Source organism: Xiphophorus hellerii, chromosome 20, assembly GCF_003331165.1.
Source record: "Xiphophorus hellerii strain 12219 chromosome 20, Xiphophorus_hellerii-4.1, whole genome shotgun sequence".
Classification (NCBI taxonomy): domain Eukaryota; kingdom Metazoa; phylum Chordata; class Actinopteri; order Cyprinodontiformes; family Poeciliidae; genus Xiphophorus; species Xiphophorus hellerii.
In genome coordinates, this window is record NC_045691.1 from 985,507 (window position 1) to 1,001,881 (window position 16,375).

General features: G+C 40.3%; 1 protein-coding gene across 1 annotated transcript; it reads right to left on the reverse strand.

Moving 5' to 3' along the window:
* Positions 1-5,563: 5,563 nt before the first annotated feature.
* LOC116710913 (uncharacterized) lies at positions 5,564-12,054 on the reverse strand. Its single transcript, XM_032550216.1, has 5 exons — positions 11,828-12,054; positions 9,850-10,248; positions 8,707-8,990; positions 7,237-7,364; positions 5,564-5,958 (listed from the first exon to the last, which is right to left on the reverse strand). The coding sequence occupies exons 1-5, from the start codon at positions 11,907-11,909 to the stop codon at positions 5,754-5,756; spliced, it is 1,098 nt and encodes a 365-aa protein (XP_032406107.1). The 5' UTR covers positions 11,910-12,054; the 3' UTR covers positions 5,564-5,753.
* Between the last annotated feature and the right edge of the window lie 4,321 nt (positions 12,055-16,375).

Here is a 16,375-nt window from a genome sequence, read left to right on the forward strand (position 1 = left end):
TGAAGCTGTCGATTCGCTACAAAACCATTTAGCCAAGTATAACAAGGTTCCCTATATATTTGAGACTGAATGTATAATTTTGACTCTGTGAATCACAGAAAATCCAAACGATTCCAAATTATTCACCTCATTGTTGCTTTTGTTTGTTGTGTGGTCATCCTGTCTTGGACGTAAACACTTCAGATGTTCTTTAAATCAATGACCTGCCTGCGTACCACTGAAGAGTTCCGGTACCATGTGTAGTTACGTAAAACTGACACCTTCTGGATGTCGTTCTGATGGGAAGATGCTCATCAGAAGCATCTTCCCATCATTAATCTAGATTCCAGATTAAATCAGAAATCTAAAACCAGACGAGGAGGTCGCTTGGTGAGAAACACAAACTGATGAAATTCTGCTTTATGTTTTTTTTATAATGCGCCTAAAAATTGATTCTGTTCAGTTTGGAGCTCCTCTTGGTGTCGACCGGGTCCGTTCTATGGAGCCCAGTTGAAATAAAACTGCAGAGAATCCTGGTAAACTGGATTAAACAGTAAAATGACAGTAAAAGTTTAAGAAGACATTTTATGCCAAAAAACAAATAATGGAAAAATAAACTTTTATTTTATGTCAGTATGTTTTAAGCAGAGTTAAATGTTTTGTCAGCTGTTTTATATCAAATTAATTTAAAAATTGTAACTGTTTTTATTATTTTTAAGTTAAAACCAGAAATTTTAGATAATTTTGTTTTATTTTTATGATTTACTGCATAAAGAAAAGTTTCAGGAACCACCAGAAAGAAAAGAAAATACTTTGAATTTTAAATTAACAAAATAAAAAGGCCCCTGAGTTTACAAGTTAACTTTCATGAGAATAATCAAGAATCAAGATGTTGAAAACATTAAATTGCAATCGTGAAATACAAATGTTTGTGGAGATAAATATTGCCTTAAAATGGGAATATAACCAAAGACCAAAGTAATTTGAAAAGTAACCTCTCAGTTTGTAAATATGAACAAAATACATTTAAAAACACATTTAATGATACATTTTTCTAAAAGTACCAGAATATTAAATATGAGGCTTAGACCAGATGCATAAAGGGAAGATGATCATTGCTGCATGTTTCAGCTCTATAACCACAACCTGTCTATGTTTTTAAATGCTAATTGTCTTAATATGTTTAATTTTTAAGGCTTTTTGTTGACCACATCAGTTAAACTGAAAAATGAAGTGTCCTTATTGAACAATTAAAGAACCTGAGCACCAAGCAACACTTGTAGGTTTATTGGCAGTGTACTTACAGCTACATGGATGGGAATGATGCTTAAAACCACTGCAAAATGCAAGATTTTCAGGCTGTATGACATGTTATAATAAACATCCTAGAACAACTAACAATGAACAGCAATAACAAATAAAAATAAGTTGATATTAAGTCGTCTTGTGCTGATGGTGTTTGTTTTGTAATGTTTTTTTTCCTTTCTGTTAAAACATTTCTGTTTTAACTACATCTACATTTCAAAGTAATTTGTTGGCCTTTTAACATTATTTTAAATTAATTTCACACTTAAAATGTTTTGGTTTTTGAGCCCTAACGGTCGGACGATCCCATATTGGCCGACTGTTGGGGAACCCCAAAAGTTTTAGATTTGTGAAAAGCTTACAATCTTGAATTTATTTAGAGGCTCGAACACTGCAGATTGAGTTTTGTACATAAAAATATAAAATGAAAAGCCAACAGGTTGTATAAGGATGTAGAATCCGTATTTTGTTATTAAAACATGTCTTACTAAACAGAATAATTAACGACTCCTGGTATTTATTTTCCCCGAGTTTCTTTATTTGGCTTTCTGAAGAGAATAAAATGGGAATGGGCGCCCCCTTGTGGGGAACAGTATATTAGTTCACCAATTTAAGAATAATTGCTTACTCTTCTGGCCTCAACATCCCCTAAAAAACTGTTTTTTTAATGTGGATTGAAGTGTTGAGAATTTCTTAGAAATATTTTCAGAATATGAATTTTATACTTCAGTCCTGCTAACAACAGTCGGTAGAGGTGTGGGATGCTGCATATTTTGATGTCAATCCAATACCAACACTTATTATTTAACTCTGCTATATCATCAAACTTGTGAAATTAAGGTGTTTTCTGGTTTTTCCTTTTTGTGGTTGGATTTTGTTAAAACTTAGGACAGAAGTTAGAAAAAGAGTTGTCCACAAAATACTTTAACATGTGTGAATTATTTTCTAAATGAACATCCATCCATCCATCCATCTTCTTCCGCTTATCCGAGGTCGGGTCGCAGGGGTAGCAGCTTCAGAAGGGAGGCCCAGACTTCCCTCTCCCCAGCCACTTCTTCTAGCTCCTCCGGGGGAATCCCGAGGCGTTCCCAGGCCAGCCGAGAGACATAGTCCCTCCAGCGTGTCCTGGGTCTTCCCCGGGGCCTCCTCCCGGTGGGACGTGCCCGGAACACCTCACCAGGGAGGCGTCCAGGAGGCATCCTGACCAGATGCCCGAGCCACCTCAACTGGCTCCTCTCGATGTGAAGGAGCAGTGGCTCTACTCTGAGTCCCTCCCGGATGACTGAGCTTCTCACCCTATCTCTAAGGGAGAGCCCAGCCACCCTACGGAGAAAACCCATTTCGGCCGCTTGTATCCGCGATCTCGTTCTTTCGGTCATGACCCAAAGCTCATGACCATAGATGAGGGTGGGAACGTAGATCGACCGGTAAATCGAGAGCTTCGCTTTTTGGCTCAGCTCTCTCTTCACCACGACGGACCGGTACAGCGCCCGCTTGACAGCAGACGCTGCGCCAATCCGCCTGTCGACCTCCCGCTCCCTTCTTCCCCCATTTGTGAACAAGATCCCGAGATACTTGAACTCCTCCACTTGGGGCAGGACACCCCCCCTGACCCGGAGAAGGCGCTCTACCCTTTTCCGGCTCAAGACCATGGCCTCGGATTTGGAGGCACTGATCCCCATCCCGGCCGCTTCACACTCGGCTGCGAACCGCTCCAGCGAGAGCTGCAGATCACGATCTGATGAAGCCAAAAGGACCACATCGTCTGCATAAAGCAGAGACGAGATCCTAAGGCCACCAAATCGGATCCCCTCAACACCTTGGCTGCGCCTAGAAATTCTGTCCATGAAAGTGATGAACAGAATCGGTGACAAAGGGCAGCCCTGGCGGAGTCCAACTCTCACCGGAAACGAGCCCGACTTACTGCCGGCAATGCGGACCAGACTCCGACACCGGTCATACAGGGACCTGACAGCCCGTATCAAAGGGCCCGGTACTCCATACTCCCGGAGAACCCCCCACAGGGCTCCCCGAGGGACACGGTCGAACGCCTTCTCCAAGTCCACAAAACACATGTAGACCGGTTGGGCGAACTCCCAGGACCCTCCAGGACCCTGCCGAGGGTGTAGAGCTGGTCCAGTGTTCCAGAACCAGGACAAAAACCACCCTGCTCTTCCTGAATCCGAGGTTCGACTATCCGATGGACCCTCCTCTCCAGGACCCCTGAATAGACCTTGCCAGGGAGGCTTAAGAGTGTGACCCCTCTATAATTAGAGAGCACCCTCTGGTCCCCCTTTTTGAACAGGGGGACCACCACCCCGGTCTGCCAATCCAGGGGAGTTTTGCCGGAGATGGGAGTTAAAGCTCCGTCTCACAGGGGATTCCGCCAGACGTTCCCAGCAGACCCTCACAACACGTTTGGGCCTGCCAGGCCTGACCGGCTTCCTCCCCCACCACCGGAGCCAACTCACCACCAGGTAGTGGTCAGTGGACAGCGCCGCACCTCTCTTCACCCGAGTGTCCAAGACATACTGCCGCAGATCCGATGAAAAAATGACAAAGTCGATCATCGAACTGCGGCCTAGGATGTCCTGGTGCCAATTGCACATATGGACAACCTTATGCCTGAACATGGTGTTCGTTTTGGACAATCCATGACGAGCACAGAAGTCCAACAACAGAACACCGTTCGAGTTCAGATCGGGGGGGCCGTTCCTCCCAACCACACCCCTCCAGGTCTCACTGTCATTGCCCACGTGAGCGTTGAAGTCCCCCAGCAGAACAAGGGAGTCCCCAGGAGGAGCACTCTCCAGTTCCCCCTCTAAGGACTCCAAAAAGAGTGGGTAATCTGAACTGTCGTTCGGCCCGTAAGCACAAACGACAGTCAGAACCCGTCCCCCCACCCGTAGGCGGAGGGAGGCTACCCTCTCGTTCAGCGGGGTAAACCCCAACGTACAGGCGCCGAGATGGGGAGCAACAAGTATGCCCACTCCTGCCCGACGCCTCTCACCTTGGGCAACTCCAGAGTGGAAGTATGTCCAGCCCGTCTCAAGGAGGCTGGTTCCAGAACCAGAGCCATGCGTCCAGGTGAGACCGACTATTTCTAGCCGGAACCTCTCGACCTCACACACTAGCTCCGGCTCCTTCCCCACCAGAGAGGTGACATTCCACGTCCCAAGAGCTTCTGCAACCGAAGATCAGACCGCCAGGGCCCCCTCCCTCGGCCGCCACCCATCCCACAATGCACCCGACCCCTTTGGCCCCTCTCACGGGTGGTGGGCCCATGGGAGGGGGGACCCATGTTTCCTCTTCGGGCTGAGCCTGGCCGGGCTCCATGGGTAAAAGCCCGGCCACCAGGCGCTCGCCATCGTGCCCCCATCTCCAGGCCTGGCTCCAGAGTGGGGCCCCGGTGACCAGCGTCCGGGCGAGGGAACGCCAAGTCCAATGTTTTTATTCATCATTGGGGTCTTCGGGCTGCGCTTTGTCTGGTCCCTCACCTAGGACCTGTCTGCCTTGGGTGACCCTACCAGGGGCATGAAGCCCCAGACAGCATAGCTCCTAGGATCATTGGGGCCCTGAAACCCCTCCACCACGATAAGGTGGCAGCCCAAGGAGAGGCTAAATGAACAAATGCAAAAAATATATAATTTCAGAGCAAATCAGAGCAAAATCTATTTTTACTGTAAAACAAAAATAAAATGAAATTTCAAGAGGGAATCTAAAACTAAATTATTGATCTTATCAAGCTAGCATTGATGCTGATGGCAAATTAGTGTCAATATTTTTGGATCAATTCGCCCACCTCCAATAGTCTGAGCAAGGGTAGAAGTTCAAGTCCATAAACTGGAATGAAATCTATGAAATAAATTAAGATTAATGTGATAAAGTCTCTGATCTAAAAATATTTGTATTAATTTTGAAAATATAAAAAAATCTGTAAACATCAGTTACTTTTGATCAAAATTGCTTACATTGCAATGTCACTGATGAAATGCACAATGATTTTTCTTTTTCTAGCACATGATCTATTCATGCAAGAACCGTCACTGTGAATGTTCAAACTGAATTTTAACAACAAATTTCTGCAGAATAATCAAATGATTATTCTGAAATCATGGTCATGACAAAATGAAACTGCGATAGTGATTTTGAAAAAATGTCATGAAACATTACCACAGTTTTTTTCTGTTCACACAGATTGCTATAAACTTCTGGTTTTATTTTTACCAGAAGTGCATAATGTTGTTCTGTATAAAACAAAATTCACTAACATGCAATATTTAATTAGAAATCACTTTATTGTAGTTGAAAGTTAAAATGAATTACAAAAGTAGGAAAATAAACTATTAAAACCATAATGTGATTTTGGGAATATTTTTGATCAGTGCAAATGTTAATTGATTAATCTTCATGTTAATTATATGTTCAGATAGAAAGGTCAAAAAGGTGTAATATGATTTCATTGAACATTACATCTCTTTCTTCCATTGATCTCTTTTACGCTCCTCAAAGAGGAGAACCTTTCTGGGCTTGAATTCTCCCTTCAGGTGATTTCTTCGTTCCCACTTGCGGTTTGGCTTTCTCATCTGCAGCTCATAGCCGTCCTCCAGCAGCGTCCTGCCTGTCTGAGAGTAGCTGATGTAGGACCAGCTGAGTACAGAACCTTGGTAGGACCTAAAATCAAAAGAACAAACTTGATGTGTGCATTTAAAGGCTTTAAATTTGTTTGTATTTGTTTAAATGAATATTAAATATAACTATGTATTTTGTAAGTATTGGTTGTATAAAAAATTCAATAACCTCTTTTTGTTCATAATGGAAACTTGTCTTACAATGTACTGAAAATCTTTGGGGTTTAAAAATGGTGAAAGATGTTGAGATGTAGAAGCAGCATTCAGCTTCTATGCACCACAAATCTGGAACAAACTTCCAGCAAAACTGCAAAACAGCTGAAACACTGAGTTGCTTTTGAGCAATAATAAATGGAACATATTCTACATGTTTTGGTGATTTTGATGATGGCCATCGTCAAAATGTAAATTTTGTCAGTCTGTTACTGATTTTCAATTGTTGACTGTATGTTGTTTTTATGTAAAGCACTTTGAACTGCCTTGCTGCTGAAATGTGCTATACAAATAAACTTGCTATATTTTTTAAAAATTTAGACAAAAAAAGAAATTAGTATTTTAAAACTGTGACATAAGAAAACAGAATTAAAAAAAATATAACCTTGAAATTTCAATTGTTTGTTCAACTTTAAGTTTTTTAATTTTCTTTAGCTCATTGCCCACCCTGGTTCACTCAAAAGTTTATATTGTTACATATATTTAGGTCTCTGTATTGGTTTCCATTCATTTCAGTACCTGCATTTATCCATCTATTTTTATTAACCATTATCAGTATATTCCTAGCCTGAACTTAATTCACATCGTACTTCCAAACTTCTTGCCACTTGGGAAAAAATTAGCAAGCTAGAAGTATTTAGGGGCCAGATGTATTTTTCATCCATTAAATAAACTAATTTTATTGTGAATTACTGTTTTTATTTGCCAAGCAATAAATTAAACACCTGGTATCTTAGTCAAACAAAGTGGTCTGATGGTCTGAATGGAACTAGAACATGGTCCAATCAGGCCATATAAACAAGTACACACACACCCACACCCACACACGCACACACACACACACACACACATGTTTGCGTGGCTAACTTTGTGGGGACTTTCCATTGACTTCCATTCATTTCCACAGCCTAAACCTTATCCTAACCCTAACCCTACTCAAAACCCAATTCACACCTTAGTCCTAAATCTGACCCCTGACCAGCATTTTCCCTTGTGGGGACCCTACCAGGAGCAGTGGGTCCCCATAATGTATGTGTCAGGAAAACGGTTCCCACAAGGTATTACAAACAAGCACACACACACATACACACACACACACCCCGCATACCCGTAGCCACCGCTGCTCATGTAGTAGAAGACTTCTTGATAACGGAGAGGATAATCCCACACCTGGACATCAGTGATCTGACCTTCAAAGTTTGAAAAATCCATCACACGCTCACCTGACCACACGTACTGAAGACACACACACACAAAGCAGATAATTTTGGAGAGAAAATTAAGAAACTCATTGAGATTTACATTTAAAATGTGTGTGTGTGTACAGATGCAACCTAATAAATTACAAATGTATTGTAAAGTTTATTTCAATAATTCAAAACAATCAAAGGATTCACTCCCTTTCACTGTTTTCCACTTTGTTTTTTACAGATTTCTTTCATATTTGAATGAGTAAATAAAAAATAAAAAAATTTTAATAAAACGTTTACATAAGACATTTCTAAAAAATGTAAATCTCTTCATTTCAGGCCACATAAGATCATGGACGTCCTTAAAGGGAACAGTTAATGCAGCATGCAAACTGTTAAAATATTATAGTTTTCTCTGTTTAGTACAAATTTAAATGTTTTCATTTTTAACATTTATTCCACATTGATGTAATTTAGTCCTATACAAATACAACTGATTTAATTTGACTGATAAAATAATATTTTAAGCACCCAATTGTCATCTTAAAGTGCTATTTATGTGGCCGTCTACAGTCTAGACGAGAAGGCCACATAAACAAACATGACAGGCCGGATTTGGCCAGAGGGTAAATGCAATGCAAAAACACAAACTCTTACTAAGTATTTTTGTTTTGTTTCTAGTGCAAAAACCTTTTTACACTTAAATAAGACAAAACTAATTCACAAGCAACTTTTCAGCAAGATACAGTAGCTTGTTTTAAGTCAGTAATTCTTGAATATTCATAAAAACAGATTTTTATTTATGGGAAAAATGTCTTTTTATAAGTGAAAATATCCTCTCTAGTTTAAAGCTGTGCACTTTAATTAATTAATATATTTTTAGAGATCTATTGAGTGACGTGTCTTTATGACTATCACTGCTCAATATTTCTTGTTGCCTGTTTTTATTAGTATTGTTTTTATTTTTATTGTGTTTCTGCCCGTTGGACATCAAAAAAGTATTAAGTATCTATATAAAAATCTGGCAGTGAAGCTAGCACATTTTTTTTATTATCAATATTTAAGAATGACTGACTTAAAACAAGCTGGTACATGTTGCTGACAGATTACATGTAAGTTAGTTTTGCCCTATGTAGTGTAATAAGATATTTACACTAGAAACACAACAAAACTACTTGGTAAGATGTTGTGTCTTTACAGTATGTGGTTTAATCTATGAATAATTTCAAGAAAGAAAAAAAATACTCAAATCAATTTTAGATTTTGACACAATGATACAAAATGTGGAAAAAGTGAAGGGATGTGAAAACAGCTATATCAGTGATAGCAGTCATATCTTTAGATTACTGCAGACACTAAATCAGAGATGTTGTTCATTCTGTTCTCACCTGGTTATTCAGCAGCTTCCTGCTGCTCATGTCTGAGTCTCTGAACATCTGGACTACACCCTTCGTGTTGTCCACAGTGAAGCAGATGCTGGTCCACATGTTGGGTGTCAGACCAGGCCAGAGTTTTAAGTAAGGTTGCAGGTAAACTCTGTTGTAATTGTTGAAGGTCAGTGCGTATGATTGCGGTCTACCAATCTCCAGCCTCAGATACTGGCTGGATGGGCTGAGGGTGAAGATGGAGCCACTCTGAGAGTCTGTGATGTACCGCAAGCACACTGACACACCTGCAGGGGGCGCACAAGGACAGAGAAGCTCAAAAATAAGAGTAACTAGGTTGTAAATAAAGAGAAAATAAATGAAATACAAAAAATATATAACAGAAGGTTAAATCTCAGTGATGTAACATTATAAATTATTTATTATTATTCTCTTTATTCATTTCATTCAATACAAATAAGAATTTTTAATACAAAGAAAAAAATAAAATAATTTTAAAAAAAAATGAAATGAAAGGTAGCAGAAAGAAGAAAATAATCTTATAATATCTGCCCCTTTATAAATAGTAACTGAAACAAAAAACAACAAAAAAAGAAACCATGAATAACGTGGTTATGGTTTTATTATTCTGCCTCTCCAGAGTTGCTATTCTGCACATCTGATGCTAACAGCAGGTCTTGATGCTTGATTCAGATTTCACATTGTTTCCTGAAATCCGCTTTTTTACTCATTCGAAGAGACTTACAACTTCGTATCAACCCGCATGCACAGAAGAAGAAGGTTGATGTCACACAGCAGTGATCTGTTTATGGAAATAACGATGGATGCCGCCGACTGTTGACCAGGTGGGATTGTGTCGTGATGCGCTTCATTGACTTCTTTCATAATTTCATAATTATAGTTTTCGACCATTGGTTACATTTAGTTTTACCTCGTCTGGCTTCTTCTAGTGCAGAATTAAGATGCATTAACTAAAATGCCATAATACATAGTTTAAAAAAAAGAACATAGCTAAGCAAGAACAAAGAAAAAAGAAAGAAAACCGATAGCCCCGCTAACTTTGTTCTTTGTTGAAGTTTTTCACCTTAATGAACAGGAACAGAGAATATCAGTAAAGCCTCAGTGATTATTTGTGGAGGAACTCACCTCTAGTGGAAGGAGCTGTGGACCATGGGTACCGAGTGGTGGACCATGGGTACCGAGTGGTGGACCATGGGTACCGAGTGGTGGACCATGGGTACCGAGTGGTGGACCATGGGTACCGAGTGGTGGACCATGGGTACCGAGTGGCAGAGCTGGTGGTAGGTTGATAAGGTCCAGTTGTAGGTCTATGGGTGTTGATTTTCGTGTTAGGGGTTGACATTTCAGTTGTGCCTGTGTTAGTTTGGGTGTAGCTGGGTGTGGAGGCAGAGTCGGTGTAACCTCTGGTTTGGTATGATGTAGTAGTAGCCCAGGGGGGCAGCTGGTAAGGTGAATAGAAGACCAATCTTCCGTAATAACCGGACAAAGTGAACATCTTCCCGCTCAGATTGACTCCAGAACCACCTGAGGAAGAATCATGATCAGACACACCATCAGAATGAGATAAAGTCCTGATTCTTACTCAATATTTCAGAGGATGTTTGTTGTTTATCAGAACTGCACAACAGGAGTGCGTTGAAAAAGTCTTCTTACAACATTTTCAGAGTTTTATTATGTTCCAACCTTTCAAGAAACCGGACACAGACATGCCTGGGGCATGTCTTTATTTTCAGTACCTTGTGTTATTGTAACGAGATCTTTACAGGTCCTAATGCTGGAAAACAGCAAGAAAATGGTTCCTGTCACACCAGTTCTCAAGGGTGTGTTCATAGCTGCCGCTGTTGCTCTGTTGGTCAGCTGCTACAGTTTTCTTTCTCACTACAATGTGCCAAACAAACCAAACACGTTGAAAACCATGTTTCCCTCCTCGCCTGTGGGGGCGCTATACCGAGAGGCACTGAAGGAAATAATACAAAAACCTCTGAAAAAGACACTGAGCGCAGCTTTCTTATTTGCAAAATGTAAACAAAAATGGACTGACGCCAGATTTTAACGGATGTAAGATTTTTTTTTTGTCTTTGGTAAAAAACCACGAGCACATTTCTCCTGCTAGTGCTAGACTAACACGTTTGTTTGGGTTATAATTACCCAGAATGCCCTGCATTGTAGTCCACTTCCTGGTTTTGGAACAGTCTTTGATCCACTTGGTGTGCACATGTGCATTTGAACCGCACCAGAGTTCACTTCAACTGAACAGAGACCGAGGTTTGTAGGCGGACCAGAGTTCACTTTTTTGGTCCACATCAGAGTTTGATAACACATTCACACCTCCACAAACGAACCGGCAACAGTCAACACCTGTGTGGTTTTGCTTACAAGGTATAGTTCACTTGCAAGAAATTACAAAGTGAAAGCAACAGAGTCTGCCTTAGGTCCAGATCAAAGAATCTCCTGGAGAGGATACACTCTACACTGCAAAACACAACATCTTACCAAATAGTTTTTGTTTAGTTTCTAGTTCAAAATGCCTAAGCACACTTGAAATAAGACAAAATTAACTAGAAATTTTGATTCCTAATTTAAAGTATTTCCTATTAGTGTGTTTAAATTGCTTGCATATGAAACAAGTGACATGTAGCTGAACAATATGAGCTGTACTTAATCATCTACAGACTGGTTATGCAGTACTTGTACTGTCACATAAAACCCCTAATAAATAAAGTTTGTGGTTGTGAAGCAATAAAATGTGGGAAACTATGTGAATATATTGAAAGCTTTAGAAAATTTAATTGAAAATTAATTTTTATATGAAATCTAATCAAAAACATCTTAAGGAATCTATTGCACAGCTTCCCTCCTTACAAATGGAAAAATTGCAAAAGCAAATGCAATGCAAATGTTAACAAAAACAGGAAATTTGCATGAGGAGATAAAGGCTATATTTCTACAAAATGATTCAAACTAATAAAAACTGTAATTTCAGGGACTGAGTCGGTGATTTGTTCACTTTCCATCATTTTAAAAAGAAGAAGTGAGCTAATTTTGAAAATTCTGCATGTGCATTAGTGTAATTTAGGGACGTCTGTGTCCTTACGGCTCTTACCTCTGGTGGGGTCTGGCCAAGCATGCAGTGACCTTTCAGTGAAGGTCATCAGCGTCACCATCAAGAAGAAAAGCAGCTTCATCTTCACACTTAGCCTATCTGCCGACGTCTTCAGGGAAAACAGCAATCGGTGATAATAAATAATCTCCGCCTGCAGCTTCTCAGAGCTGAACGTCAGCTTGTTTAATTTCACTTCCTGCTTCAAAAGTCAACAGCCTCTAAGTTTCATTTCTCTGGTTTAGTCTCCTATTCTCCCCCTGCAGGCTGTCTGGTTCAGATAAACAGCTGCAGAATATTACTGTAACAGAACCATTTGACATTCTGGCTGGGATATTTATAAACCACAAACCCACAACAATCTGTGCAGAGGTCAGATTACTTCAACTATATGTTTGTGGTCCAGAAATGTAACTTCCAGAACATGAGACAAATGAATGAAAGCAACTGGTTTGATAAACAGAAGTGAAATCTGCATCTGTCCAGCTGTTGTATTTCTACAGCTAACATCTCAAACTTCCTCTTTTTATGAAAATCAGGACGACTGCTGCTGATTAAACAGTTTTATGATCATTTTATCAGCAGGTGTGAAAAGTCAGGCCTTTGATCCAAGAAGAACTCCTACATGAACATTACAGTCATTGTTCTGCTGTTTGTTCAATCCTGCAGGGTAAAACTGAGTAAAAACAAACTTTAAATCATCTTTGCTACAAACAGAATTGCATAAAGTCAAGGGGAAAAATTCTGCTTTTCTTCTATTCACGCAGATTTGAGATTTTATTGTTTTGAGCCTGTGAAGGAGAAGCAGATTGCATTTAAAACAAGCAGCACAAACAATCCAACGGAAATCAACAGGTTTTCTGCACCTAATTACAATCTGAGTGGAACCGGTCCATCCATGTCTAATGTGGTTTGTTGCATGGACTGAAACTAACTTTGTTGTGCTTCTCTACAATGATAATAGAGGCTGATTCTGATTCTGAGAGAAACTGAACTTCAAACAACAGTGACAGATATTGAACCAAAGAACTAAACAATTCCTGTCTAAAGTGACTCAGGAGTCAGAAAAAATGAAGTCTGCATATTTTCAGCTGTTTGAACCTTGTTCTTCTACAAACATCCCAAACTTCCTCTTTTGTATGCAAATTACAAAAGGTCCTGCCTGTTGGTGAAAGGGTTTTCTGAGATGAGGAAACAACCAAGGTATGTTGCTTTCTGAATAATATGGTGTATGTATGATATATTTGGGAAAATGCTGACAATTATTTATGAACGATCAACAGTTGAAAATCGGATCATTCACACCGGAGCTCTTGATGTTGCCAAGTAGCACCTGGAAATTTTGAAAGATGATTTAATTCACCTGTTGAACAGAATCAAAGTGTTTTTCAGTGGACCGCTACCGACGGTTCTACATGGAGATGAGAGATACAGCAGCTGCTTAAGATTAATGAATACCTTAAAACCAGGTTCTGCCAGTTCAGCAAACTCTGTTGACAGTCTTGTCTTCAACCAGACGGACTCTGTCTTGTAATGCTTCTTTGAACAGGTTAAGAAAGATCTGTAACATGTTTACGATGAGATTGTAGTCTGTTCAGTTTGAGCTGTTTTAGGGCCTCTTGTCACTTTAAATCCAAATAAGCTGGGGCTGGTGACACCCACAAATTCAGTGTTTACACTTGCACATAAAATGGCTGGAAAAAGATATGCAGTCATACGACTTTATATCTTTGAAAAGCAGAAGTAGAGCCTCTTGCACAACCAACAAGAAAGTAGCAAGTGGTTTCTGGATGGTTAGTCATCAACAAAACACTTTCCAGCAGCCATTGTGCAACACATGCAGCACAATGGCTGCATGTGTTGCAGCCATTGGTAAAACCAGGAACTCAACTGGGGTTGCTAGGTAACAGGCTGACTTTGCCAGAGTTGCTAGGTGACGAGCAGTGCTTGCTGCTCTGTGATGTTACACGTCAGGCTTTATTGAAACAGCTCGTTTTCTGGACACCAAAAAAACATAAAGTTATTGCCAAAAAGCGTCTGGCGTTTTTTATAAGCTCTTGGCTCGTTTTTAGAAGCAGCAGAAACCCAAATGGGAGTACAATAAAACATGCTAAAAGAGAATCATGCATTCCCAAATTGAATCAGAGACAAAGAGCTTCTGAAATAAAAAACAGGATGGAATGAAGCAGCAGGAAACAATCAGTCTGCACATTAAATCCATTATTCTACAACCAAACATAACAAATGTCGAGAAATGATACAATCCCACCAAGTCAACCATAAAAACTTATAAGAAGAAATTATAAATCACTGAAGCTGTTTTGATTTCCAACAAACAAACCATGTAGTTTGATAAACACGTTTAAATTGAAGAGTTTTATGTTTAACTGTGGGAATAACTTTAAACTTACTAGGAAAATATTTTTTATGGTTTTATAATAAAGACTTTAGAGAATATTATGAATTAGTTTTTAATGTTCTGACCAACGTTTTTTTTATCTGTGTCTGATTGGGACGATCCAGATCATGTGTGTCAAACTCAAGACCCGTGGGCCAAATCTGGCCCACCGAAGCTTCTTATGTGGCCCTCTAGATTCTAGACTAAACACAAAGTCTGCTTAAATATGATCAATATTTAATATGTTATCAATCAAGTCAATGCAGTTTTTATCTGGTTACTGCCAAATTATAGCAATCAGTCCCTCCAGTTTCCAGTTTCTTGAGAATTATCATGGAAACTGAAGTAAAATTCCAACATTTTACATAATTGGGAATTCACTGCAGATGTTTCTCAAAAATGGTCAAAAACTTTATTACTTGTACTAAACTGCCTCGGCCTTTATTAATGTCAGATTGTAGTCCATGATCTAAACGGCGAGTAATAAAAAGTCTTCATAAATGATTGCAAATATTTCCAAATTAATAAACATTTTGATTTTTATTGTAAAAAACATTAACAGTATCATAAAATCCTGGAGGGACTGAAAAGATGTTAAATAATGTTATTTAATTTTAAGAATTCATTGATATTTTAACAGTTTGTGAACAGGTTTTATCAATACATTCTGGCTCAATAAGAGCATCATAATCTGGATTTGGTCCAAAACGAAAATGAGTTTCACACCCGGATCCAGACCAACCTGGTTGTGTCACACCTGCCAACAAACACAAGAAAGAGGCAGAGCAAACGGCATCACTTCCTGCTACGCACTATAAAAAACAGGAAGTGAAAGAATTTTCAAAATAAAACTGAAGATGGTTCGGCTTCAGATTTCATTACCTTCAAAGGCTGAGAAGAATTATTACTTAACTTTTAAGTATTTATAACATTAATGAGACACACACACACACACACACACACACACACACACACACACACACACATATATATATATATATATATATATATATATATATATATATATATATAACCTCGTAGTGAGGTAGTGCTTTGCCTGCATATCTGTTTTTCAAGTTTTCATTGTTAAAACCTTCATAGTGAATAAATAATACATTTGTTAATTAATTAATAGACATAATTGCTGCTACTAGTGGTAGAATTAGTGTACAGTAGTACAATACCAACGACAAATAAGTAAATAAATAAATAAAGGTTCCTTCATTTACACAAAATCTAAATCTTGAGTCGTTTTAAACTTCTGTTTAAATCCCAAAGCCTCGGTGCTTTTATTTTTGAAAGCTTTGCAGGTGGAAGTGATGTCATGAGGTGTTTTGAAGTTTCCCGGTGAGCCAGCTGTGTTTACGTGCGTCCTTCCACCGTGGACCGAGCTGACGTCTCCCGGGATGACAACGTGGATTAGAGAAACACACCCACAGTGGTGGTGTATAAAACACGGGCTACCCACGGACACGGAGACACGCAGACACGGAGACACGCAGACACGGAGACACGGAGACACTCAGACACGGAGACACGCAGACACGGAGACACTCAGACACTCCGACACGGAGACACGCAGACACGCAGACACTCAGACACGGAGACACGCAGACACGGAGACACGCAGACACTCAGACACGGAGACACGCAGACACGGAGACACGCAGACACTCAGACACGGAGACACGCAGACACGGAGACACTCAGACACGGAGACACACAGACACTCAGACACGGAGACACGCAGACACGGAGACACTCAGACACGGAGACACTCAGACACGGAGACACGCAGACACGGAGACACGCAGACACTCAGACACGGAGACACGCAGACACTCAGACACGGAGACACGCAGACACGGAGACACTCAGACACGGAGACACGCAGACACGGAGACACGCAGACACGGAGACACTCAGACACGGAGACACGCAGACACGGAGACACTCAGACACGGAGACACTCAGACACGGAGACACGCAGACACTCAGACACGGAGACACGCAGACACGGAGACACGCAGACACGGAGACACGCAGACACGGAGACACGCAGACACGCAGACACGGAGACACGCAGACACGGAGACACTCAGACACGGAGACACGCAGACACGGAGACACTCAGACACGGAGACACTCAGACA